This window comes from Manis javanica, chromosome 9 (assembly GCF_040802235.1).
Source record: "Manis javanica isolate MJ-LG chromosome 9, MJ_LKY, whole genome shotgun sequence".
In the NCBI taxonomy this organism is placed as follows: Eukaryota; Metazoa; Chordata; class Mammalia; order Pholidota; family Manidae; genus Manis; species Manis javanica.
The window spans coordinates 109,145,546-109,172,926 of NC_133164.1; the positions used below are offsets into that span (position 1 = coordinate 109,145,546).

The following is a 27,381-nucleotide window of genomic DNA, read 5'->3' on the forward strand; positions in this document are numbered from 1 at the left end:
TCTTTATCATGGAAAAGAATTCAGAAACAAGTGCAATCAGCTTATGCAACAATAGAGTTTGATATAAGACAGTACACACTCAGAAGTGTGGGTGACCTCAGAGAGGAGGCACACTTAAAGGTTTAAGGTTTGGGGTTTTATAGGGCCTTTTGGGTAGGGGTCAGCATAAGGCATGATGTATACTGGTGATTCATAATTCCTTTGAGGTTTTGTCTTAAGAATAGGGTTATTTAGGTGATTGTGTTGATATGTATCTCAGCATTCTTTATCCACATAGGTTCATTTACACTTTGGAGGTCTATCTCTTGTCCTGGTTACAACATTACTTAATTGATTAAAGAGCTGGAAGAAAAGAAAGAAGAGCATATAAATTAAGTTAAAGAATAAGTGTGGGCCTTTTTCCCAGGCTAAGTAGATTTACAGTGGTATGACCCACGTCCCATTTCCCTGCTCTATCTTACTGTCATGACTCCGCATATATGTCTCAGTAGACAAATAAGATGTACTTGCTTTTCTCCTGTTAGGTGTTTTTGTCATTCTTTCTTTCTCCACTCCTTCATTTCTGTGCTATTTTAGCATCTTTTTACCTAAAATCTTTCTAGGTTCTTCCTACAGATGAGCATTAGTTTAATGCCAGACTCAGTGGCTCTATATACTTTATTTTTAATAAGCAATTTCTCTATTCTTTTATTAATGGGAGTTTTAATTATTTAAAAAATTGGACTTGCTCATAGATGATATATATTGCCTAACAAAGTGCTTTGCAATTAAGTTTGATTCACTGAATAGCCTGGTTAGCTGAGCTTTAACTTTTATATGATACAGATTATTTCAAAGAATTAAAGTGTAGTTAGTAAGAAAGTTAAAACTTTTCCTGAAGCTATCCCTTGAAATATGAAATACTGAAGTCATTCAGGATTATATAGTGCCATAGGGTTATTGAGAACAATTCAGAAAGTTTTGGGGGCACTACTACTATCTTCCAAATGGTAAAAGAGAGGTACTAACAAAATACTTTTGTAGATAAAGGCAAGGATATATCATAGGTATTCAGAGAAACAAGGAGTTTTGGTAAACTACTCAAAAAATGCTGTTAAGACTTAACTAACTGTATATTGACTTTAGTTTTGGTAAACTACTCAAAAAATGCTAGTAAGATTTAACTAACTGTATATTGACTTTGTGAAGGGTGCTGGAGCTTCTAGTTTTGAGATCCTTAACATTAGGTTATTTGCCATTTCTCTTTCTTCTTGAGATTATGGAATGTAGAGGAAAAAAATCAGTTTGAGGTTTTTTTCTTTTTGGAGGTTTGGTTTCTTGATAAGACAGTGTACTATATATACATATGAAAGATCATATACATGTATATACATATGAAAGGAATAGTAAAATTATCTACTTAAACAGTATTTGAATTATGTAACAAAATCCTATACCATTTTTGTCATTTCATGTTGTGTTTATTGTTTTTAAAGGTGTAGTTTTGACCTTATATATTGCTATTCAAATGTAATAGTTCTTAGGTATTTTCAATAGGATTCAAATTTAAAGCAGAACCTTTATATTATTATTAAATTAGATTGTCACTTCAAATACCCACATAGACTTTTTAGAAAAATCTTAAACACAGGCTTATTAAATTTTAAAGTTTTCATCTGCACTTAGAATAGTATTCACTGTAGTATCTTAAAATATTTTATTGATAGGTATGTAAAATGCAAAAGGTATTTAAAGGTTATTAAATGTGAAGCAAGTCCCCCTTTCCCTCCTATTTTCCAGCTGCGTAGTTCCTTGAGTACAATACCTTATAATTCTTTAGAGATTTTCTGTGCTGTAATATTTTAACACTTAAGAATATAGCATATTTAGTTTAATCTTACTCTAATAACTAAGACATTTAACCACACAAAGTGGTTAGAGATAGAATTCTTTCTAGATTTTAAAAGCTGTCAGAAGGCAGTACAGCCAGAGAAGACTGGTGACTCTGTGGCATGTTACTACGCTTATGGACAATGACTACAGTGGGGTGTGTGTGTGGGGGGGGGATTTGATAATATGGGTGGATGTAGTAACCACAATGTTGGCCATGTGATACTTTCATAAGATCATATATCAATGACACCTTAATAAAAAAAATTTAAAAATTAAAGCTGTCAGAGGGATATAGGCTTAGGTAAATTTCCAAAATTTGTCTTCTAGGCTAGGGGAGACCAAAAGTGCACCAAATGCCTGTGAGTCTCAGGAAGGCAATTGAAAGGGAGGGCAGCGATTTTTAAGGCTTCTAGAATGTTGCAGCAGAAAGCTCCCTCTAAATCTCTAGCATTAGGATTATGTTGTTACAGATAAAAATGATCTGGCCTTTTCCCTTTACCTCCCTGCCAGTGTATTTTACCTTGCCCTTATTTACCATTCTCCTCATACTATAGTTTCTCATATAAAGGATTCCACTCTCTAAGACCCAACAACGTTTACTTTTATTTCCATGTATTTTGACTTGCAGAGAAAGAAACTAGACTTTGAAAATAATACTAAGAAAATAATTGAAAAATATCAGGAGTGATTTAAAAAACATTCCCCTTAATAAACCAGATAGATCTTATTGATAGGAATTAAAATTCAAAAACTAATAAATAACACTAGCGGCTCAGTAGAATATTTCTTACGTATAGACTGGTACTAATGTCCACATGGAGCTGTCCACATTTCCACACTTTGTTTGCAATTGTAGCTGGTGGCTACATTTAGAAGTACTACCTGAAATGGGACGTTTGTGTGTCTAATATGGTTTGATGCCATTTACATTTTAAAAACACTCTATTCCATATACTGTGTACTTATGGATACATGTATAATAAGTCGTAAAATTATTAAAATTGAACTGGAAAGATAAGCGCCAAATTCAGATTCTGCTTTTAGTAAATATATACTTACTATTTATTTTCCTCTCATGGACATGGACGATTGGATTATCAGAGCTTTGTGTTGCTAGCAGAACTTTATTCCAAACGGATTTTTGTAAAATGTCTCAAAATAAATTGAGTTCCAGTAATATATATGTTTCTCAGTGTGAGCATATAAGGCTAAGTCCTTAATAGAATCCTTAAAAAATGACTTCTATTTTATCATACTGAATTTGTCACATAATCTCCAGTGGTATCCAGAAGGGGGCAGCGTGGGTTTGTGAAAACAGAAATGGCAGGAATCTAACGTGTTTGTGTCTTCATTTGACAACGATAAATTGCTAGCTTTTAGAGACAAAGGTGGTGGTCTGTGTGATTAAAAGTCTGCTAGTGTGGCTAACGTCCACAACTGGTAAGAACAATTAACAAATTAAGGTTTTTTTTTCTTTTGTTTCTTTTTCTTTTTTTATCCTTTTTAATACATGGTCCTTTCTTACTGAAAAAGTAGGAAAGATTTTGCCTGAATTAGTTCTTATCTCACCTTTCTGGATTTGGACTTTTATTTAATTTTAATGTTGCATTAAAAAAATGTCTATATATAGCATATCTCTGAAAGCCAAACAGGGTAAACCTTGGTAATACAAACTAAGCAACAGCAGGAAGCAGAAATGACATTTTTCTAAAATATATTACAATGTACATAGTATTCTGTTATATAATATTCTTTTTCCCTAAACACATACCATTTCATGTTTCTATGCATTCAGCACTGTCTTTTAAATAAATTTTTATTTTTAAAAATAGTATTGTTATGGACAATACAGATTTTTTAAAGGTGGTCTGGTCATCTTTCTGGAGCCCTACTCTTAGAGCCTGTTTCACTGCCCTTGCTAGCACAAGATGTTTTTATTTACTTCCATGCCTCTGTTTCCACATCTGTAAAATGGAAATAATAATAGTACCTGCCTTAGAGTTGTGAGACTATAATGAATTATTGCCAAGTATTTAAAATAATACCTAGTACAAAGTAAGAACCCTATAAATATTGGTTGTTTGCTATTAGAATTTCAAAAATCTTTGGCAAAATTGATAAATGGAAAGAGTATCTTAATGTTTGAATTTGCATTTCTTTGATTAGAGATACTGAATTAGAAGACATTAGAGATGGAGATATTGAGATTTTTCTATGAGGATTTTAGTGATTTTTTTTCTTCTGAGACATATTTTGTCTTTACTAATTTATTTCTCTTGGGGATGTCAGTGCTTATCTGAGCATATAACTTAATTAAAATACTAAGCTTAGGAACTTCCTATTGTTAAAATTTTCTCCTTATTTATTACATACTTTTGATTTTTTAACCTACAGATGATTTCCATTCTTATGTAATGTAATTTAACTTTTTCTGTGTTGCTTCTTTCATACTTTTGAAGCTTGGAATGTTCCCCTCTCCCTCAGAAATTTGATGAAATTTTATTTAAAAACGATGGCTGGGTTAAAAACAAACATAAAATACTTTATCTGAAATTTATGTTTGTGGTGTGAGGATAGGATAAAAATCGTCTGTTCTTCCCTAAGCCAACAAATATCTTCTTAATCTTACATTAAATTATTTATATTTATTTGCTGTTTTATTAGTGAGGAAGCAGTTAAGAAAGGTGGAGTTCTAATTCACTTTTCCTTCATGGTTATCTTTTGTATATAATGAACAAATGAAGATATTAAAACTTGCCCCTGCAAGTCTTATTTTCATGTAAAACCTAACTGTCCTGTTAATTAGATGATTAGTCAGTGTTTTGGTTGAATCACATAGTCTTATTTTCTAAAATAACTATTAAAGAAACAGTTCTTTTTTTTTTCAAGAAGGATAAGCAATGGATTTCTGAAAAAAATATTTTTACTCAAGGCTTGCGGAAGTGTGGAAATGAAATTAACATTCACAGGCTTTGTTTCCCTACAGGTAGAATATTTAGAAGTGATAAATGATGTATCTTAACTGCATAGCTATGTTCCGTAGAAAGAGTTCTGAGAAGTACAAGAAATAATGATTCAGAGAATGGTGGGATTGATTTATGAGTGAAAGAAGCTGGTCATTTATAGCTTGTCTAATAATGGGCATATTTAAAAGGAGAGACAATAGTTAGTGGTCATATATTTAGACACTACCCAGAAAAAAAAAAGCTGTTCTGAACAGCTAAGAAATGATTGCTCCTCAGTGATTGCTCCTGAAGTGATAGGAAGAAAAAGAATAGTTTAGAAAACAGAGTAGCAAAAGTAGAAAAAAAATTATAATCTACATTGGGACTCTTGGAAACCAGAACCTTCTCTCCAGAGAGCTAGTTGATAGGATAAACTAGCTGTGTCTAATTTCTGAAATGCATGGCAGATGCTTAGGGACACGTTACGTAAGAGGTTTCTGGGAATGGTTTAAAATGAAATCTTGTAAAATGTGTCTGGATGACTTTAGGTGGTGTATTCTGACTCCATCAGATTCTATGATAGTTTGGGGCATTCTGCTACTTAGCACTAATGTAATGTGAGGATTATTTACTGGCACATTCAATGAGACTTTATTTGGTTGAGGATCAGAATTACTTCAAAAATAATAATTGGCCTTGGAATATATTTGTTTTTGTTCAGTATCTTCCTCCCTTTCCTTGTCCCAGTTATCTTACATTTTTTAAAAATCAAATAAAGGTAGAGTTTTTACTTGGCAAAATATTCTGTTGCTTATTGTTAGCTTTTGCTTTTAATTAGCTTTTGATGTCATTGGTGCATATTGCTTTGAGGGTAGGGTTAATGCAGTGTTTGAATGTGAATTTGAATAATTTTCATCTGTAAAGTACTAGAAGCAAGTTGATAGAATGCCAATCCATTTTGTACAAGTTCTGTTCCATAATAAAAAATGTTTAAATAGTATTTATGAGTTACACTTAAAAATAATTTTTTTTATTTCAGTATTGTTGATATATAATCTTATATTGGTTTCAAATGTGCAAAACAGTGGTTCAATCGTTACCCATGTTATTAAATCCTCACCCCTTCTAGTGTGGTTACTATCAATGTACAAAGGTGTTACAGAATCACTCACTATATTCTCCATGCTGTACTACTATCCCCGTGACCAACTTAAATTGTGATTGGGAATTATTGTGCCCTCTTATCCCCCTCACCCTCCCTCCCAACCAGCCCCAACTCCTTCTCCTTAGAAGATGTGGTACATACACAAAATGGAATATGAGTTACACTTTTTAAAAGTGAATAGCAGTGGCTGTTAGAGTACAATCTATGACACAGCTGGGCTGTAAGAATAAAATATTAAAGCTTTTATCATGTCTTCTTTTTTTAACCTTGAGAAATTGAGCTTAAGAACATTTATTAGATGGGAGGACACTGGTGCCTCACTTGTTTCATATATCAAATGGGCACATATCACCTGGGAGTGGTGTGCCTGCCACCATAAGGAGGGCGACAGCATTGCTGTCAACCGGGTGTGCTTCCCATTAAAATGCGTGTTGGCTACACCTAGTATTGCCTAATGTTAACCTAAAGTTACTAATGGGTACATTTCATCTTAAATTTGTTTAAACTTTGAGTCATCCTTTTAAAGTATATATATATTTTTGGCTATGTTTTACAATGTATTTGATATATTGTCACAGAAATACATGTATAGTTTATAATTATACATATAGTGGGGATACATTATAAAGTTTTTTAATGAAGGGTGTATGATCAAAGTTTGGAGCATAAGTACTTTACAAATAATTAAAAAATATGAGGCTCACATTTTTTAGTTGCGTTATTATTTGAACTATACAATTTAAATCTTATACATGATCTTCTTATAATGCACTTGGTGTTAAGTCATGTTCAGGTGAGTTTTCCTGGTTGAAATGGAAGCAAATGAGGTAGAATGGAGTTAATCATATTATACAATCAATCATTATAGGTGCAAGATCTCTAGAATTTAATCATTTAATAATAAAGGAATTGTGTTAATTCAGTTCATTTGTGGGGAAGCTGGGTCTAAATCAAAGAGAGATAGGAGTCATAAAATATTCTTCAAGAAGTGCTTCTTTAAATTTTGAGGACAGATAAGAAGAAACCAAGTTAATTGTGTTTTAGCAAATCTTTTTTTTTTCAATTCTTAGGTCGATTCATTTTTTTCAAACTTCAGTTTTCTCACCTTGTTAAGTAATTCTTATTCACTGCAAAAACATTAAAAACTACCATGAACAAAGAGAAGAAGATGAAAAATCTTTTTGTAGTTAGGTCTTCTTGATTTCTGCTAGAATAGTAAAAACTTGCTTACCTTTAACAGATGTACAGTAGGGACAATTTGCATTTCATTTCATTCTCATAAGAGCAGGGCTGGGAAAGGCATGGCTAGGATTATTAAATTTGTTTTACAGGCAAAGAAACTGAGGCCCAGAGAGGTTTCTGACTTGAGTAAGGTTGCACAGCTAACCTTCTGGATGGAGGAGACAGGAGTCCTTTTCAAGGGTAACGAGAGCTGGGGAGCTCGTTACCCTTGGCTGGGGTGTGCTGAATGGGCAGCCTGGAGAAGAGGGAGAGGGGAAGGCGGCTGAGCTGGACCAAGATGCTCAGAAAGGCTAGCAAGCTTTAGCACATCTTTTAAGTGCTTTCATTTAACAGGTAATTGAGAATTATTTATCATTACTATGTGTATTGTTTGAATTAAAATTAATACCAAAGTGGTGCTTGAGAGTGGTATTTTTGCGTTGTACACTTAAATAGGCTAGATGTTTGCTTTGTTTATACCATTCATTTGCTTTCACAGTCTGCAAAGGTAACCATCAACTCAGAATTAATTAGTGGCATCAAAATTAATGAGGTTTTACTGTATTGAGCTGTTTCTACTCTACGACAGTTTTCTTCACGAATTGGACTAGTATTTTCTTGAAAGAAGAAAAATTAGATTTATTTTAATACATATTTTAAAAAGGAGAGGGCCATCTTTTCTTGTGAGTTAAGTACCTCTAATAACTATGCTTTCTTGGACTTAGCAATATTGATTTTTATTATGAGTCTTTGTTATTTTGACTATTTCCAGACTGTTGCTTATTACAGTAGAGCTACACTTAACTCTTCAGTATCTTATTTTTATTTATATCATTTTTATTTTGAACCAATTTTTTTTGTGAGTGGGGCATGTCATTTGCTAGTTTTTGTGATTATTGCATTATATGAAAGGGGAACAGACTCTTTAAAACATATTTATGTAAACATATGTGTTCTCAGAAGAGAGTATATCATGTGCAAATGAAAAACTAGAAATTTTGGAATTACAGTTATTTTTTCCCTAAAGAAAATTATGTCCCATAATCTACTTTTAAAAGCAGATCCTATGCTGTTCTTTAGTATTTGCTTCATATGTCCTTTATTGTTATTAATAAAAGTGGTAACATGATGTGGAGTTTTCAAGTCTTTTTGTGGGGATGGATTTCATTTTTTTGAATTCTTGAAATTATCCACCTGCATATTAATGGGGATGTGAAAGTTCTGGCAGTGAAACTTCTCAGGGAGTTGATGCTGAAGGTCAACTTCCTCATAGGAATGTGGAAGCCTTTTTTGTTTGCTTGCCCACTGTCTGCAGTCCTCTGTCTGCTAAGTCATAAACTACAGTAAGAGATATTTGGCAGGGAGAATGTGCTAATCAGTGGTTGTCAGTAGTTTGTATGACCTCAGACAATGAGATCAACCAATAGATCATAATTTGAGGAACACCATATTGGTAAATCTCACCTTTTTTAAAAAACAGGCTTTACCCTACTCATGCCTCATTTTCTCTACTCTTTGAAAAGGAATGGCAAAGAGTATATGTGAACATTAAGGAAATGACTATAGCGACTTGGGGACTAGCAAGTAGGCTAGGTTGGGTGTATGGCACTAATGAATAGGATTAGTTGATTTTAAAGAAGATTTTGGAGGGCTTATGAGGCAAAGTAGCAGAATTAGTCATCAGAGGTTTTGTGAGTACTGTGGCAGTTCAGTGCCCAATTAAAGGATGTGAACAGATGAAAGGAACACTAGGTATCATTCTTTTTAGTTAATCATACACAGGTAGAGAGCTCTGCTAGACTTATTTTCTCTGATGAGAGAAATAGATCAAATGACCACTTTTGGCAGATTGATATTGCAAAATAGAAAATAGTTAACCATTAATGTAGCAGTCATCCTTTTTTTGTAAATTGAATAGCAGATATATTTGATAAATACAAGTACTAATGATAATCTGTAGAAATGCAAAGCATCCATTGTATTAAACTATTATTTTCGGTAAACAATGTCTGTTTGTTGAAACTCATAAATGTTTTATGTGGTGCCAAATAACTGAAAATAAAGGCATCATTGTATATGTTTTTACCCTGTTTTATTCTAACGTTGCCTATATTTAAATGACTTTTTTGTAGTTTGCTACTTTATTTTGATTCATTGCTTAAGTATAAGCTAATTTTTGTGTGGTGTAAGTCAACTATCCCTCAGTCTGTCAAGGCTTTTCACAGAAAGAAATCGTGTTTTATATTTCAATTGCATGCTTATTAGGGAACCTGAAATAAGTAAGCTTAAATGTAACAAATGCTTAAGAAAATTCTGTGTGGTTTAATAAAGGTTTATAACATGATCTTTCTGAACTTAGTTTCTTACCTTTTAAAATTAGGAAATACCTGCTATGTTGATTGTAGTGTTTAAATCGTTATAAAGCAAAATGTACAAATAAAGTTACACAAAATAAAGGATTAAAACACCTGAATTTAAGAACAAAGTAAAACGTTGAATCTTTTATTAATGTTCTGCTTCATTCAAACATTGCTATTAGGCTGTTACAAAAATAAACATTACTTAGTAAGGTAAAAATAAAAAACATTACCACATCATGGTAAAGAGAAAATGAAAGAAGTAGATGAGGGCACTGAGTGTCCACATTCAGAATTGTATGCCCAGCATCCCCCAGGGTTGTGGGTAGGAAATTCAGTCCTAAGTTTTTAGTAGCCAAAACATAAAAGGAACCAGTTATAGTAGCTTTCTCTAAAATGTGTTCCTCAAAAACTAGGTCTTATAAGATTACCATGGTCAAATAAACTTAGAGATGAGTGGTATTGTATCCCCCTTATAGAGGTGATTATAGTCATACCAGCATATTATGGTTTTTAGAATTGCTATGGATAAAAATAACTGGAACTTGTGTTTCCCATGCACATTTGGCCACCCCACCCTTTAAAAAAAATCTGGTATCTGTCAACATTTCCCTTTCAGTGAGACTTTGTTCTTTGGCTAAAAACAGTCTGTTTGTTTAGGCAAACCCCAGCAAGGTGGGGTTTGAGAAGTTTCTCCTTTGGATCAAATGGTAGGAATAGTAAATATGTAGTGGGCCTCATTCTCAGTAAACAGCCACACTATAGACAATAATGAGTTTCAGGTGGCTGTTTTCAAGGACTATGAAAGCATAATTTAATAAGTCACTAAAAACTTTAGTTTTAAATTGCTTGTAAGTTGTCTTAAAAATTTAAAGACAAATTTTTAATTTTGCAGGTTATGGATTCATCCCTTTGTTGCCAGTGAAAATCTTTGCTGTCATTGCTTATTTATAGTCTGTCTTGTTCTAACCAGGAATTGAAGGGCAAACACCAGAGATGAGCAGAAAACACATAACTGAATGTTTAATTGGCTATTGTGTGTTAGTTGAGGTGGTGCACCTGCTGACATTATAGACAAAAGCTGGGAAGCACATCTACAGCTAGTACAAAGTATCTATAGCTCCTGAAAGAAGTGATTGTGGCAGAGAGACCATGAGGGTATTGTTTTGAGCATGAGCAGGGAAGAGCATGGGTCTAAATGACAGAGTCACATCCGAAAGAAGCACGGCAGAAAGCCAGCTCCAGCAGCTAACAAAGGAAAGTTCATACTGTGGAAAGAGAACACATAATAACCGATCAATTTTTTCCAGCTTTGCCTGCTCATATATAGCTGTCATTTTAGTAAGGTCATCTTCAGATTTGAACAGAAGATTTTCCAAGATACTTTTTGTCCCATCTCCAGTCTAGGTTTAATTAATTTTTTTTAAGTGTTGTGGTGATTAAACTGTGTGTCTTATGTGTAATTTAAAGGAACAAATTTTTCAGCATAGCCTAATACTGTGATTGGTTTTCAGCAGTAGTGAATGTGTAATTAATTTTAGTTTTATGTTGCTGAGGACAGGATCTATTTTCTTCTGAATTTAATCTAAATATAATTAAGGTTTATTCTTCCTTTCAGGCAAGAGTACAGCACTGTATCTGCTCCGTAGCCAGTGACCACTCAGTAGGACTCCTAAGTTTGCGAGAGAAGAAATGCATTATGCTGGCATCTCGTCATCTTTTCCCTATTCAAGTAATCAAGTGGAGGCCCTCTGATGACTACCTTGTAGTGGGGTGTTCAGATGGCTCTGTGTACGTCTGGCAAATGGATACTGGTAAGAACAAATGTTGAGAGAGAGAGACTGGAAAATAAGTGGATACATTTGATTTTCTAGAACTTAAAATTTTTTTATATGAGGAAGAAAGCCCTGAAATGTAAAAAGGGTCCTACTTTTATTTCTATTCATTGCTTTTTCTTCATGTTCTCATCACCATTAACAAAGAAATACTTAAATGTCCTCTTATTTGTTGTGTCATGACGAATACTTGTAGAGCAGTTCACTGATCTCTAAAGGAATGTAATTGAAGACAATATGCAGATTAGGACAGACATACAACAGACCAAAAAAAAAATGGTTTCTGTATGATTCATGAGGTAAATTATGAGTGAGATTAAGGAACCATTTTTGTTTCAAGTTCAGAAACAGTGAAAAAGATACATTTTTCTTATTTTGAACAGCAGAAAAGCAATATGGGGCAGTTCATTATAGAAGGTGATTGAAATGAACATTTTAAGTTCTGGAGAAAACATACAAAATTTCAAGTTTTTCAAAGATTTCATGTACGGGGTATAGTATCGAACAAGCAATGCTTAGCTTAAAAGTACGGGCAATGGTGTATAATGCTTATATATATAGAATCTGGTTTTCCTTGGGAAAGCTTGAAGTATGTAACTAAATGTTTATTAGTTCAGAGTTTTTAAAACATACATTCTATTTTTATTGTCTTAAGTCATCACCTATCAGTGATTAAAACTTTTCTTTATATTCTTAGTTGTATTAGATATAAGTATTACCATTAAACTGTTTTCTTTTTCTTCATCTTTTTTTGTATGTTTTAAATATTCCTTTTTCAGATCAGAGTATATACATATTTCTGCTTGTACTATGGTGTAGAAGAGTTCTGAAGTCATTTTTGAACAGGTAGCTAAAATCTTCAGTGATCTTTTATTTATAGTCCTTGTTTTAGTTGGCAGTGCATTGGCAACCTGGACAAGAAGAAGCATTCTTGAAGAGTGCCAAACTTGTTTGCTTTTGCATTCAACTGTTCTTTTTCTTGTCTGGTCTGTAAAAGAGGTTCATACTTCATGTCAAATTTGAAAAACATAAATGTATTAGAAGAGAAGGCAGATGAACTCAAATCCCATTGCTCAGTGGTAAATGTTCACATTCTGTCATATTTCTTTTGTCTTGTTTCCCTGAACTTTTAAAACAGAATTGCTGTCGTACTACGTTTCTGATTTTGTATCTTTTGTGTTCCATTTTTGTTATATCCTGTCTGTCTATCAGCAATAGATCATGTTTGCTGGTTTGGTCCACCCCAAAACTAAATATAGAGTTGCCTTGGGCTCTGGAGTAAGACTGCTTGGTTTGAATTTAGGGTTGACCATTTGCTGGCACTGCGATCTATGGCAAGTCACTGGGCTTCTGTCTCTCAATTAACTCATCTGCAAAATGAAGATAATAACAGTTCCTATTTTATAGCATTGCTGGGAGAATGAAATGAGATGATATTTACCTGGTGTGTAGTAGATGTAATGTAAGTGTGTATTTGTGTATATTTGTGTACTTGATGTTTGTGTGTATGTGTGCATGTGTGTATCCCCCATTGTTATTTAACAAATGTGCTGCTTAACTTTTTACTTTGTTGAAGTAGGGAATATGATTTTACTTACATTTAGAAATATTTTATTTGGGGATTACTATTAAAGAATGTGTGTTCTTACAGAATAATACTCGTAGAACACTACTTTAAAATACTATAAATATTAGTAATTGACATTGTAAATAGAGTGTGGTGAACTTGTCTAGGACTTTAAAAAATTCAACTAATTTGATAAAGGAAGAGAGTACCATTTGCCTGAATTTTTCAGATATTTTTAAATAAGTGATACTTAAATACTTCAGATATTTTAAATACATTTGCAGAGAATTTGAAATTCTTTAAAAATGAGACCCTACTGAAAGACAAAGTTACTTTTCCAGTTATTTCCCTAGAAGGGAATGACAAATAGCTTCTAACTATAGGTTTACTGGAGGATGTTATTCTTATAACCACTTTAAGTGTAATTAAGCCCATTTTAAACATAATACGTAACACTGAAATTTCACAATTATCTTCTGCTCTTCAGGAGGAGTTGAGTAAATGATCACTCCATACGGCATTCTTAAATCAAAATAAATATAGAGAAGCAGAATTTATTTTATATTTCAACCATAATAGGAGGTATACAATCTTTTTTTCCTCCTTGTTGTGGAGACTTTAGCTAGTGATGTAACGGTCCCTGGGGAGTTAGTAAGGCACATCCTGAAGGTATTGACATTACTTATTTATTAAATTTATTTATTTATTAAATAAATAAAAAATGAAGCTAAATAAATCAGATTCAGCCAAGGTCGGATGTATGAAATGTATTTAAACTCTGAAGAGGTATTTATGCCTCTTCTTAGTGTTCTGGGAATGTATTTTTACACATGAAGCCCTATTACACCAAAACCAGTCATGCATATTGTATAATTTTCTGTGCTGTTTTAAATTATACTGGTGTTTCTAGTTTAAAAACACTAAAAAATGTTTTTCTTTTTTACTTTTATGGAGTGTTGTCTTTTAGTTGTATTTCCCTTCAAATGGGTAGTTTTTATTTGCAGTGTTGATTTCCTAATGAAATGAAGTTGAAGCTAGTAATATAAAATTTAATGAGAGAGATAGAGGTACAGAATCTCTTGTTCTTTTATTGTGTCATTTGTAATTATATCCAATAGCAGTTAATTGTGATGTAGAGGCCATGTAAATTATTATTCTTTCACATCTCTGGGTAGTTAGAAAATTAGTCAAAAAACTAAGCAACAAGTTTCGGCCAAATGAACCTCTCAACTCTTGCTTAGGAGTTTATTAAAAGCAGGCCTCTGACCCAGGTGGTGGCTGCTTCTCCATGAGGCTGTTTGTGTGCTTCAGAGACCAACCCAAATTCTTCACGTTTTATGTTCCCAATAAACATGTAGCATTGTTCCCACAGACCTTTGACAAAGTCAGACACCTGTCTACCTGGGAAACAGTTGGCATGCTATAAGTTATGACTGAGGTTATAAGAAGTTCTTCTCTCTTATCATTCCCAAGCTGAAATAACATTCTCATCTTCCCATTTGTATCATGTTTGCCTACATAATAAAAGTGATTCTCACATCATACACCTATTCCTCTAGGGACAGGTGTTAGGTGTCTTGTATAAATGTAAACACCAATAGTGCCTGTCAACTCTTATTAGAAATTAGTGTAGTAAGTCATGTCAATTTACTTTGTTCTGGTATCTTTTTTTCTTTTTATTTATTTTCTGTGCCTCCAAGTTTTCTGAACTACTCCTTTTTTTCCATTTACTTCATGAAATATGCATTTAAGTCATTTTCAAAAGCTTAGTTACCTAATAAAATATAATAGAATTATAAACCACTGTACATTTATGTCTATTGAAGATTGTATATATATATATATATATATATATATATATATATATATATGTATACACACACATAAAGATTGTGTGTATGCACACACACATATATATATATAAAGAATGGGTAACCAAAAACATTAATGTGTCAAAGAATCAGATTTTCTGTCCAAGTAAAGCTGTAGTATATGTGTTATTCTTGCTTGACACTAATGTTTAAAAATATTTTCATGCTTTTATTTTGGTTTATTTAAATTGATGGTTTTGTCTTGTTACTAAAATTACCAAAGAAAATCAGGAGTTGCTATTCAGTCCACCTTTGTGTTATTAGAAGAAGAATTTAGTAGCAAGTATTTTCTTCACATATTTGTCTGCCGTATTTAATATAGTAATTTTATTTTGCATTTCTGTTTCACAATGTATGGCATTACATCATCAACTTTTCTTTATTTTCCACATTTTTGTTTTTTATTATATTACAAAAAAATACTATAGGACAGGCAAAGACACAAAGAATTAAACTGTTAAAAAATGCTTCCTTTAGGTTCCTCAAAAAGCTCAAAATAAACATACCATTTGACGCAGGAATTCCACTTCTAGGAATTTACCCTAAGAATGCAGCAGCCCAGTTTGAAAAAGACAGATGCACCCCTATGTTTATCGCAGCACTATTTACAATAGCCAAGAAATGGAAGCAACCTAAGTGTCCATCAGTAGATGAATGGGTAAAGAAGATGTGGTACATATACACAATGGAATATTATTCAGCCATAAGAAGAAAACAAATCCTACCATTTGCAACAACATGGATGGAGCTAGAGGGTATTATGCTCAGTGAAATAAGCCAGGTGGAGAAAGACAAATGATTTCACTCATATGTGGAGTATAAGAATAAAGAAAAAACTGAAGGAACAAAATGGCAGCAGAATCACAGAACCCAAGAATGGACTAACAGATACCAAAGGGAAAGGGACTGGGGAGGATGGGTGGGAAGGGAGGGATAAGGGCGGGAAAAAAGAAAGGGGGTATTTTTACAATTAGCATGTATAATTAGCATGTAGTGGGGGCATGGGGAGGGCTGTGCAACACAGTGAAGACAAGTAGTAATTCTATAGCATCTTACTATGCTGATAGACAGTGACTGTAATGGGGTGTGTGTGGGGGAGTTAGTGAAGCAGGGAGCCTAGTAAACATAATGTTCTTCATGTAATTGTAGGTTAATGATAATAAAAAAAATGCTTCCTTTCTGAAATCTATAATGAGAGTTCTTTTTTCCTTTTGGACCATTTACTCTGGAATTTTGAAGGAAGACATTGTTAGAGTAAAAATACAACTCTTTTTACTACCTTCCCCACCATGAGCCTTCTGTGCAATTAATTACTAATCCCTTCCCATTAGGTACCTCTTTTCCCCCTTTCCTTTCCAATGTACCATTCTAACTTACAGCTATATATTTTCACATGTAGGCTTTCTTTACTAGTTGTCCAGTCTTCTTTTTCTACCTTCTAATCCATCCTGTACCATGCTAGCAGATTAATTTTAGGAAATAAAACAACAATGCTTAATTAAAACATAAATAATTTTAGTTCTTTATAGCTTTTAAGAGTGTAGTACTGTCCTACTTTTGTCTTTATCTCCTACTATTTGACACAGACCAGTTGCTCTGTATAAAGAATAATTCTAATAGCAAAGAAAAGACAAGTAGTGACTCTACAGCATCTTACTACACTGATGGACAGTGATTGTAATGGGGTATGTGATGGGGACTTGAGAATAGGGGGAATGTAGTAACTACAATGTTGATCATGTGAAACCTTCATAAGATTGTATATCAATGATACCTTAATCAAAAAAAGAAAAAGAATAATTCTATTCAAGACTAACTGGGTCAAGAAACTTTACCACTTCTTGTCTTTTGTATCTTCCATATTGTTGCTTATGATTTTCACTCATTTAGACATTATATTTTATTTACTAGTTTGTTTAAGCAGTCTATTTTTTCTTAAGTAAAACTTGAATAATAAAAACAAAAGCTCAGATATTTACCCACATAGTTATTATTTCTGTTGTTCTTTATTGCTTTGTGTAGATCAAAATTTCCATCTGGAATGATTTACCTTTTGCCTAATATTTAATATTTTTTGTCATGCATGTCTGTGGGTGATGGATTCTTTCAGTTTCTGTATGTCTGAAATACTCTTTGTTTCACCTTCATTTTTAAGATGTTTTTTCTGGTTATAAAATTCTAGGTTGACAGTTTTTTTTTTTGTACCCCAGTCCTTCTTGTTTGCATTACTTCCAAAGAGGCATCTGCTATTACCCTTAACTTTGTTCCTCTATACATGCTGTGTCTGTTTTTTTCTGACTACAAAAAGTTTGATTATTGGTTTGAGCAATTTGCTTACAGTTTTCTTCATATTTATTGTAATTCGGGCTTGTTGTACTTGCATCTGTGGTTATATAGTTTTCAACAAATTTGGAAACTTTCAGCCATTGTTTATTCAAATATGTTTTCCATCCTCCCCTCTGTGTCTATTCAGACTTTTGAGCATCTGGAATACAATGATAACTTTTAATGCCTTTGTCTGCTAATTTAAAAAAATATGTGTCATTTTTGGGTTGTTTTTTATTGAATATTTTTTTCATTATAATTAATAATTTTCCTGCTTTTTTCCAGAATAGCTTGAAGGTGGTTCAAGGGTGGAAGCAGGGCAATTAGTTTGTACACTATTGCCTTTAGGCAATAAAGGATGGTAGATTATTAGACTAGGGTGGTAGTGGTGGAGCTGGTGAGAAATGGTTAAATTCTTGGTGTATTTTGAAGGTAGAGCCAACAGGGTTTGCTGATAGTTGGAAAGGGGCATAGAAGAATGAGATGGGTCAGTGATGACTCCATGGTTTTGATTATGAGCAATTTGAAGAGTGGAATTAATTTTGAGATATTGAGAAGACAGTGAGAAGAGTAGATTTTGGGAAGATCAAGAATCACTGTTTGATATATTGAGTTGAATATTAGACTTTCAAGTAGAGATGTTGATTAGTAAATTGTATGTGTGAGTCTGGAGTTTGGGGATGAGGGTCAGAGTGGGATGTGAATTTGGGAATTCTTAGCATACAGAAGATATTTAAATCATGACACTGGATGTATCCCCAAGGGAATGCCAGTAGATAATGATTGGGGCACTTTTGAGGTTCAGATGTATCTGTGATGTGAAGAAACTAGCGAAGGAGACCAAAATGGACCTGCCAGGGAGAAAAAAAAAATGAAGCATGTGGTTGCCTGGAAGCCAAGTGAAAAATGTGTTCTAAGGAGTAGGAAAGAAGATCAAGTGCCACAGATATTAAATGATAGTAATATGAGGACTGATAGCTGACTGTTCGATTTAGCAACATGGAGAGTAGGTCCTATACATGTTTGGGGATGAAATCTGATTTGAATAAGTTCAAAGGAAAATGGAAAGAGAAAAATTTGGAGGTGGCTAATATAGACAGCTCTTTAGAGAACAATTATATTAAAAAATGGGGTATCAGCTGGAGAGAGAGATTGAATCAACTGTGCTGGTTTTTTTAAACAGGGAAAATAATCACATGTTTATATGCTGATGGGAATGATCATATGCTGTTGAGAATGATCTAGTAGTTAAGGAAACTTGATAAAGAGAAAGGGGACAGGTGCTAAAGTGATATCCTTGGGTAGACAAGAGAGGGATAAGTTTATTTAAGGTACAAGTATGTTAGGTAGGACCCTGGGTAGTTCATTCATAATCAAAGGATGATTTGGTGGTGGGAGTTTGTGGAACTTCATCTCTAATTGCTTTATTCTAAATGAACTAGGAAACAAAAACACAGATGAGGGCAGGAAGTAGAGTGTTGGAGATTGGAGGGGAGAGAAGGTACAGAATAATTAACTAGGAGAGTAGGAAAATGAAAAGTCTGTGGAAACGTAGTCACTACTAAGGGTCCCCTTGAGGTCAATGGTCTTGAATTTCAAGTGGATCTTTCAGCAAGTCCTTCATTTGTATCCATCCTCACCATACAGGTGCAGAAAAGATGAAGAGCTGGATACAACCAGGGTTGGGGTTTGCTCAGCTTGTATGAGGAAGTGTGATGAGGACAAAGCTGAGGTTTTAAGGATGAATGATGGAATTTTAGTTTATTAAGGAGGGATGTGAGTACGTGGGGAAGTGAGAGAGAATACACAGGTGTGATTCCTACTGTTCCAACAACACATGCAATGTTGTTATTTTTTTTACCCTGGATATATGTATAACGATAACAGTATTATACACAGGAGCAGTACTAGTATAATTTCACTCGGGTACCCAGACTCCATTCCAGTATATGTAAATATGTGGAAGAGGGTCTTTCCATACATACTTACACCAAGCAATTCTCGAACACCAGAAGGTTGTTGGAGAACTCAACTCACTTCTGATGCTGTCTGCCTAGAGATAGCACTAGATTCCCAAGGTAATGGCTCCATCTTGCAAGACTGTCCTGCCCTCCACCTCCCACTCCAGACGTGGGTTGCAAGCGCCAGGCGGTTACCTATGCTTCTGACCTATGGCTACAGATCGAAGGTTCCCATGACCTCCTGCTCAGGTTCGATTAATTTGCTAGAGAAGCTCACAGAACTCGGGAAAACACTTAGGTTTACCAGTTTAATAAAGGACACTGTGAAAGATACAAGTTAACAGGCAGATGAAGAGAGACATAGGGCAAGGTCCTGAATAAAAGAGCTTCTATCCTTGTGGAACTTGGGGCCTGGCTGGGTAGCATGTGGGGGCGTTCTTGTTCCCCAAGAATAGAAGCTCTCTCTGACCAAGAAGCAGGATCCAACCCAGCAGAGCAGGCATAGCAGAACCCAGAGAGAGAAGCTCTTCTCCAGGGTTTTTGTGAGGGCTTCGTTGCATAGTGAAGGTTGACTAATTATTGGCCATTGGCTGATCCAACCTTCAGCCCCTACCCTTGAGTGGGGGGTGGGAGTCCAAAAGTCTCTCATTAACATGACAAAACACCTGTTTTACCGTCAACACTGCAGTGTTTTCAGGAACTGTGAATGAAGACCAAATATACCTGGGAAATATGTATTTGGTCATAAGAATCACCAAATATCTATTTCTTATGATCCATTATATCACAACAGGGTATCAGGTTAATGAATTGTTGAAGTTAATAGTGAACAAGGAATTATTGAAGTCAGAAGGCTTGAGGTGAAGAGTGGGCACTGCTATCAGAGAAAGGAATATTTGAAATTGGAATTATGTTTGGATTTCACTTATTGGTAATGAGAAATTTATAATATGACCTTTGGCCATGGTTGAGGGTAGGACAAATTTTATTAGAATAGAGGAGCTCAGAGAACCAAGAGATCAGGACATGTTTAAGAATAATATGTCTTACACATATTTTTATTTTTCAAAATATTTTTCAAATATTCTTTCAAATATTTTTTAACTTTTTAAATCCCATTACAGTACACACACTTTCCTTTTTTAAAAAAATTTTTATTAAGGTATGATTGATATATACTCTTATGAAGGTTTCACATGAAAAACTATGTGGTTATTACATTTACCCATATTATCAAGTCCCCACCCACACTCCAATGCAGTCACTGGCCATCAGTGCAGCAAGTTGCCAGAGATCCACTGTGTCCTTTCTCTGTGATACACTGTTCCCCCCGTGACCCCCCACACCATGTGCACACTCTCCTTTTTATACATACATGAAAAGTTTCAGGTAACAACAGTTCTTTTTGCTTCGCCATCCAGAATATATTGGTCAAGACTCTGTGAATTGATAGCAAAACATTGATTTATGTTAATACTGAAACCACCAAGAATTATTCCGGGAGTATAACTATTAGACAGAGGATAGTGAGTCATGAGTTAAGCTCTATAAGAAATAAGGGGCAGACTTGAATGGCATGCATATAACCATTCAACATTGGGAAGAAAATATGTGTTTGGATGTTTGGGTTCTAGCTTAAAAACACAGTAAAATTTTTATGTTTTGTTGTGATTTAAGTTTCTGATTCTCTCTGGTTACATTTCACTATTGACTTTTCCTTTTTCGTCTGAAAGAATGCCCACTGAAACAAAATAAACTTCATCATTTCATTGTCATTATAATCCTCAAATTATTTACAGATCCTCACTTGGGACCCTTCTCTCGCTGACATGATGGTAGGTCCATACTGCACAAAACAGTCTAGAGGTTGTCTGCTTCTTAGGGAAGAGTTTGCACCCTAACTTGGACAAGGAATGCATAGATAGGCATAAATGGAAAGAATGGCCAAATGAAGAAACTTTGAAGTGTTTACAAACTGAAGTAGTAATTGTTTTCACAAACACACAGGGAAACATTTGCATGTGTTAAGAATGAGTCAAGAAATTTGCAGACAGAATGAAAAGTTATAATATCGTCCCTATTTTGTAGAGGTTTCATAGAGAAAGTGAAATGTTAGGAATTATTCAAGTAGAAAAAATAGAAAAACTTAGTTTTTTGGTTTAATATTGATATACAACTTAAAGGAAGGTGAAGTCATAAAAACTGGTGTTTGTGTCAGTACTCTGTCCCACACTCTTAAGTTTGAATGACTTCAATTTCTTAATCATTAGAATGATCAAGGAGACTGTCTTGGAAATAGAAAGAAAATGGAAAAGCCCAGGGGAAATTGTTGAAACATTGGTTCTGAACTTGACTTTATTGGGCAGTCAGTCACTGTAGGGCTAAGGGAGAGGGCATAGTTGGGGGAATGCCGCAAGGAAGATCATCGGAGGGAGGAAGTACAAGAAAATGTTTCTGGGAGGCACTAAAACATATTCCTACTTAAAAAATGTCCATGCATCTTATTTCCTTAAGAAACTATTTAAAATTTTATAATGTCGGGTGATAATTGTGAATATATGTCTTCCAGGGGCACTGGATCGTTGTGTGATGGGGATAACGGCGGTAGAGATACTTAATGCTTGTGATGAAGCAGTTCCTGCTGCAGTGGATTCTCTCAGTCATCCAGCAGTCAACCTGAAACAGGCTATGACAAGACGTAGCCTTGCTGCTCTGAAAAACATGGCCCATCAGAAGCTGCAGACTCTTGCAACTAACCTCTTGGCTCCTGAGGCATCTGACAAAGTAAGTTTTGTACATGGGCTTGTGCATGTAGTCCCTATTCAGCTTCATTTACTATCATAGCTTTGGCATGTCTCAGGGAATACTTTTTGGGAGGTGACACTGGTGAATAAGCTTCTGATTTTTATTTAGCTATATCCAACATAGTTTTAGAGTATTTCAAGTCTTTGGCATTTTGAAAGGGTAAACTATTCTTATGATTCAAAATCTTTGAAAATGATCCCTGTAGAGTGAAATGACTTCAATTTCTGAAATTGGAGCCAATGTGTTATGTATAAGCTGTTATTTTGACTTTCTGATGGTCTTTCTGTTGAAAGATTGAGTACTATCTCTGTTATTTCCAGGAGAAAAGAAAAAGTAATTTGGGTACATTTAGATGTTTTTAATTGTTGCTCATCATTTGTCTTAGAAGCAGGCTCTGATTTGGTGAGGTTAGGCCATTCCAAGTATGTAAGGGAATATCTGAGAATAGGTATGGTGAAGTTGTGTGAGCGCTGGCATTTTTTTTGCGAGAACTAACCTCAGTCAGTTTCCTTACTGACACTAAGAGGTTGAAAGGCTAATCTACAAACTTGATAATCGACCCATGAATCAGTCAGTGCTAGTGACATATGAAATACTATAGGCAGTTCCACTGACCCATGCCCTCCAGTGATTGGCAGTAATATTTGATCTTTCTGTCTTTCTCCAAGATATAAATGTTTTATTGGCTTTGTTAAGTTGTGTGTTCCATAGGTGTGGAGTCCTTCTGTGCTTTTTTCATGCTGTCTCACGCTCTTAAGTTTGAATAGTAATCACAGCTTACTGGCACTTGCCATCCTTAAAACTTCAAGAGATCATGTAGATGTCCTTAGGAATTCGGTGTTTATCACACATTGTCTAATGTTCTATATAATTTTAATTTTGAGCATATTTGTGAAATATATTTAAGGGCAAGCATGTGTGTTATGTAATTTCCAAATATATTCTTGCTGGGATTTCCCCCAGATGTAAAAATTTGGGAAAGTAATTATGCACCTGGGAAATTAAGGAAAAATAAGTGGTCCAGTAACATTTATGAATCGCTTTTGTAAGTGGTCATGGTCCATTATGTGATTTTTACAATCTTGTTTGTCCCTGTTTTAATAGCGCATTTTATAGTGCAATTAGTGATAAAAGCACCAGATATCAGAGACTCTACACTTATGTATTGTAAAATATATTGCTTGTGAACCTCCTCAGTCTTGTAGCAGTGCTAATTGGTGCCTGGCCTACAAGGAAAACAATTATAGAAGGGGAAGCAGGCTTAGGAAGCTGAGGCTGCAGGGGGTGATCACTTCATGAAAAATGTATGTTGGTGGGACCGTTAGGGATTTCTCTGACCATTCTCTCATGTTGAATTTGAGGCTCCATCTGAAAGGAATATTTAAAGAGCTGTCTTCTGGATGGCTTCCTAACCTCTGGAGAAAGGAAACCCACCCAAAGTTTAAAAGAAAAAACAAACACATAACTAAGAGCCTCTCAGTGCAGGATTTATTCTAGGATACTGGAACTCATTTTTTTCATTGGTCTCTCAGTGGAAAGTAAAACCTCAATGGGAATACTCTGTAGAAAGTAACTTACTTATTCAACATTAGAGTAGTGTTGGTAGTTGGGCTATTTGGAAGTAACAAATATTTTATATTGCTAATGAGGTTAATTATGCCAGACATACACAGCTTTGCAAACAAAGATAGAGAATTTGCTGTCCTGTGATTTTCTTTCACTGGAAGACCAAGAGGATATTAAGATAAATTCTCTTTTATTACTGCATTGACTCTTTGCAGGATGTATATATGTGAACCCCTGTGTATTTCTCTTATGAAATGTATCTTATCTTCCCTTGTATTATAATAACTTGTATACTTATCTAATTCTCCCCACTGAAATCCAGTCTTCTTGCAGGCAAAGATTGCGACTTACTTATCACTGTGTTTTCCCCATGACATCTGGTAGCAGCTGTGCAATAAATATGTGTTGAATTGGCTGATGTGTGACAGATTGTGCTGATAATGTGAGCCTTTTTGCCCATGTCTTCTTCATTCCTTCACAGTCGATTGTCTGACGTGACAAACTAATCTATTCCTGTTCCTGAGCCCTTAGCGGTGGAATATCTATGAATAACTTTTACCTCTCTTCAGTTTGGTGAACAAGGTTGTCCAGGCAAAGCTCATTCTCCTTTCTTCTTTGCCATCGCTGTATTGTCAGTATCCCAACACATCCTGGAATTATGTCAACCATACCCTCTCCTTTACTCCTCTTTCTCGTGGCTCTAGGCTAGGGTTGTTCAGCACTGTTGACATTTTGGGCTGGATAATTCTTTGTTGTGGGGTGCTGTCCCGTGTACTGTGGGATGTTGAGAAGCATTTTTCCTCTACCCACTATACCACTGCATCTCAGTAGCATCCCCTCTTCCCTTGTGACATTCAAAAGTGTTTTCAGACATTACCAAATGCTCCCTGGGGGGGAAAAATTGCCTCTGGTTTACAACCACTTTCCTGAAGAAAAAAAAGGCTGAGAAATTATAGGGATACTACATCCTAAGTCTTCTTTTCTTCTCCCCACTCTTCCTTCTTTAATTTCTCTCCTCTTTAAGGATAGTGAAGCCATCCCCAACGCTTATTCTCCAGTTCCCTGTGGCAGAATTAGTTCTTGCATTCTCTTTGTGTCCATGCCTTCCCGTTCAGACCTTTCCTAAAATACTTCACTTTGCATGGAGTTTTTTTTTTTTTTTTTTGCCTGCTTTCCCTATTAGATTTTGAGCTTTGTGAGGAGAGGAGCTGAGTTTCTCATCTTTTTATATTCCATGTTTAATGTTGTATATGAAATATAGTAAGTACCCAAGAAATTTAGTGTGAAGTTAGTTTGGAATCATATTGTAAAATCAGCTTGAATGTAAATTCAAGGTCTTAACTCAGTGGGTAGCAACACGATATTGAATAGTCTTAAAAGGAGATTTTTGTTTACATTTTGCGATGTCTTAACATTTGTATGCAGGACACAAATATTGACATAGGAACTGAATAGTGAGGCTACTTGGATAATATACTGAGAGGTAACAGGGACTGCAGTAGGCCATGGGCATGCAGAAGAGGGGTGTCTTGTAAGCCATTGTGTAGGTTGAATAAACAGGACTTCACAAATCAGCAAGAGAAAAGTTGGAACATACATACAGGGATCCAAGCCTGCTTGAAGGGAGAATTGTTAACAGAAATCCTGGTATGCAGAGCCTGAATTAGACTGCAGTTCACATTTTGAGATATCTGCTGTCATTAGGTTATTCCAGATACACTGTCTTCCTTAATTCTCACTGCATATAGGTGAATTAGTTCTTACTGTTCTGAAATTTGTAAATGATGAACCTAAAAGATAGGTGGTTAGAACAGGGTTTGGCAAAACTTTTCTGTAAAGGGCTAGATATAAAAATTTTAGGCTTTGTGGACCATGCAGTCTCTGTCACAGTGATTCAACTGTGCCATTATAGTGTGAAAGTAGCCATAGATAGTATATAAATGACTGAATTCCAGTAAAACTTTATTTATAAAAATAGGCAATGGGTTGTATTTGGCCCCTGGGTCATAGTTTGCTGTCCCCTCCATAAAAAAGGTGGCATTATTAATATCAAGTTCCCCATGGGATAAATGACCTTTGCTTCATGTTTGAAAAGCAGTTCAAAGGAGAGGTTAAGAGCCTGGTTCCTGGCATATCTGTGTTCAAATTATATCTCGGTAATTTGCTGCCTATAGGTGACTTTGAGCAAGTAACCTAGTGACCTAGGTTACACATATAATTGAAAATAAATCTCTGTAAATGAAATAAAGGTCAACAGTTGGTCAAAGAAATGAAATAATATTAAGACTTGGAGAATAAAAGAGTGCTTGGAGTTAGTAATTAGGAAAATCATTGGTGTTCATTAAGAGGGCTGCTTTGGTAGAGTTGGTTGGGTCAGTGATGGGGAACAATGAATGAGAAACGAATATGAGATGAAGTGGAGGTAGAGAGTGTGAAAGAAGTTTGCTTTTGGAGGGAAAAAAGTAGCTTCAGCAGCTGCAGGGGTTAAGCACAGAGTTTATACTGTGTTTAGGAGTTCACTGAACATTTTTCTTGGTGAAGGGGGTGATTGCTGGATCTGTTCCCTGAAGGTGGTTTGTGGAACTCCTTTTCGTTCTTGTCTTCTGGAAGGGAAGAATTCAGCCAAGAGACTTGATAGAGAGTTAAAGCTGCAGAGGGTTTTTTTGTTGTTAAGCAAAGAGAAAGGAAATTACCCTCCAGAGATGGAGTGGGCTGACCCTGAGGGTGGGTAGCAGCCCCCTGAGTTTTGCATTGTTTTTTTATTTTACAGAGTTTTAGTTGGTTTCATTCCCACTTTGTCATTATCACACCACCCTTCGGATCTGCCTTGGTTCCTCCGCTCCACCCTCTTTGCACACGTTTGTGTCCACCGTCTTCCCACGAATGCTTAGGTGAAACCCATGGTCTGTGGCGGTGGTGGTTGCGGGGGAGGCCTCACCTTGCTGTAAATGATATTGCAATGGCCTTGGATTACTAGCAGACAAGGTTTCCTTTAAGTGTGCTTGCTCCCAAATTGGCGAAGTCCTTGCAGTCTGTATCTCTTACTAATCGGTCTGTGCTAAACCAACAAGGGGCTGGTCTGAGGGCGACTGGCGGGCTCTGGGTGGAGAGTGGTGCTCGGCCACCCTCCTTTCTCCCTCCTGCTCATGTCTCGCTGACTGCCTCCACCAGCAGATCCATGTAAGAGGATACGGTACTGAGAACACAGTCAGAGAACCCACCCTTACCAGCCATTGTTTCTGTATAATCAGTAATGATGAAAAGTGAGGGAGGTGAGTATAACCAGGTTATTTTCAGTGGAAGAGGAGAAAAGCAGGCTGTGATATTTGTTAAAAGGGAGGAGGTAAAGTCGTCTTTTTATTTCCCCATAACATTCAGCCTAGGTAGTGTGCTGGATTAGGAGTTAGAAGATTTGTAAAATATAAGTAACTGGTAATTCATAGATGGCATGTGGTGGTATTTGATGAGTATATAAATGTATATATTAAGAGGATAGTCTGAACATGTCAGGTGACATTTATAACAAGTTTTCTCATAAAGCATTTGCCCCCAACAGTGGATCTTGGTGAGATCTTGGAGGAGGATTCTTTAGGTCAATGGGATTTAATTAGTGAAGCTAGAAAGCCCTCCCCTGCCATACACTCATTTTAGGCCTAGTGTGTGTAATTTTCTATTCTGCTCCTTTACATCTTAGGTATTATTGTACCAATCAAAGACACCCTATTTATATTGAAAAGTTATAAGATTGAGGAAATTGAAAAATGACCAGGATGATTTATCTTACATTTTTCTTTCTGTTGTCTAATTAGTCAAAAGCTTGAAAAAATGAATGGATTATATTTGCAAAGGTCCATAGCTTTGTATTCTGTGTAACTAAGTGAGAGAATGAAA

At 35.2% G+C, this 27,381-nt stretch overlaps 1 protein-coding gene across 4 annotated transcripts in view; it reads left to right on the forward strand.

Annotated features, from left to right (window-relative positions):
* WDR7 (WD repeat domain 7) overlaps positions 1 to 27,381 on the forward strand; it is a 354,103-nt gene that overhangs the window by 65,626 nt on the left and 261,096 nt on the right. For all 4 annotated transcript variants that reach the window (XM_073213119.1, XM_073213120.1, XM_073213121.1 and 1 more), the window contains exons 13-14: positions 11,179 to 11,374; positions 21,689 to 21,903. In XM_073213119.1, coding sequence (XP_073069220.1) covers positions 11,179 to 11,374; positions 21,689 to 21,903 — 411 coding nt within the window. The remainder of the gene's footprint in view (positions 1 to 11,178; positions 11,375 to 21,688; positions 21,904 to 27,381) is intronic.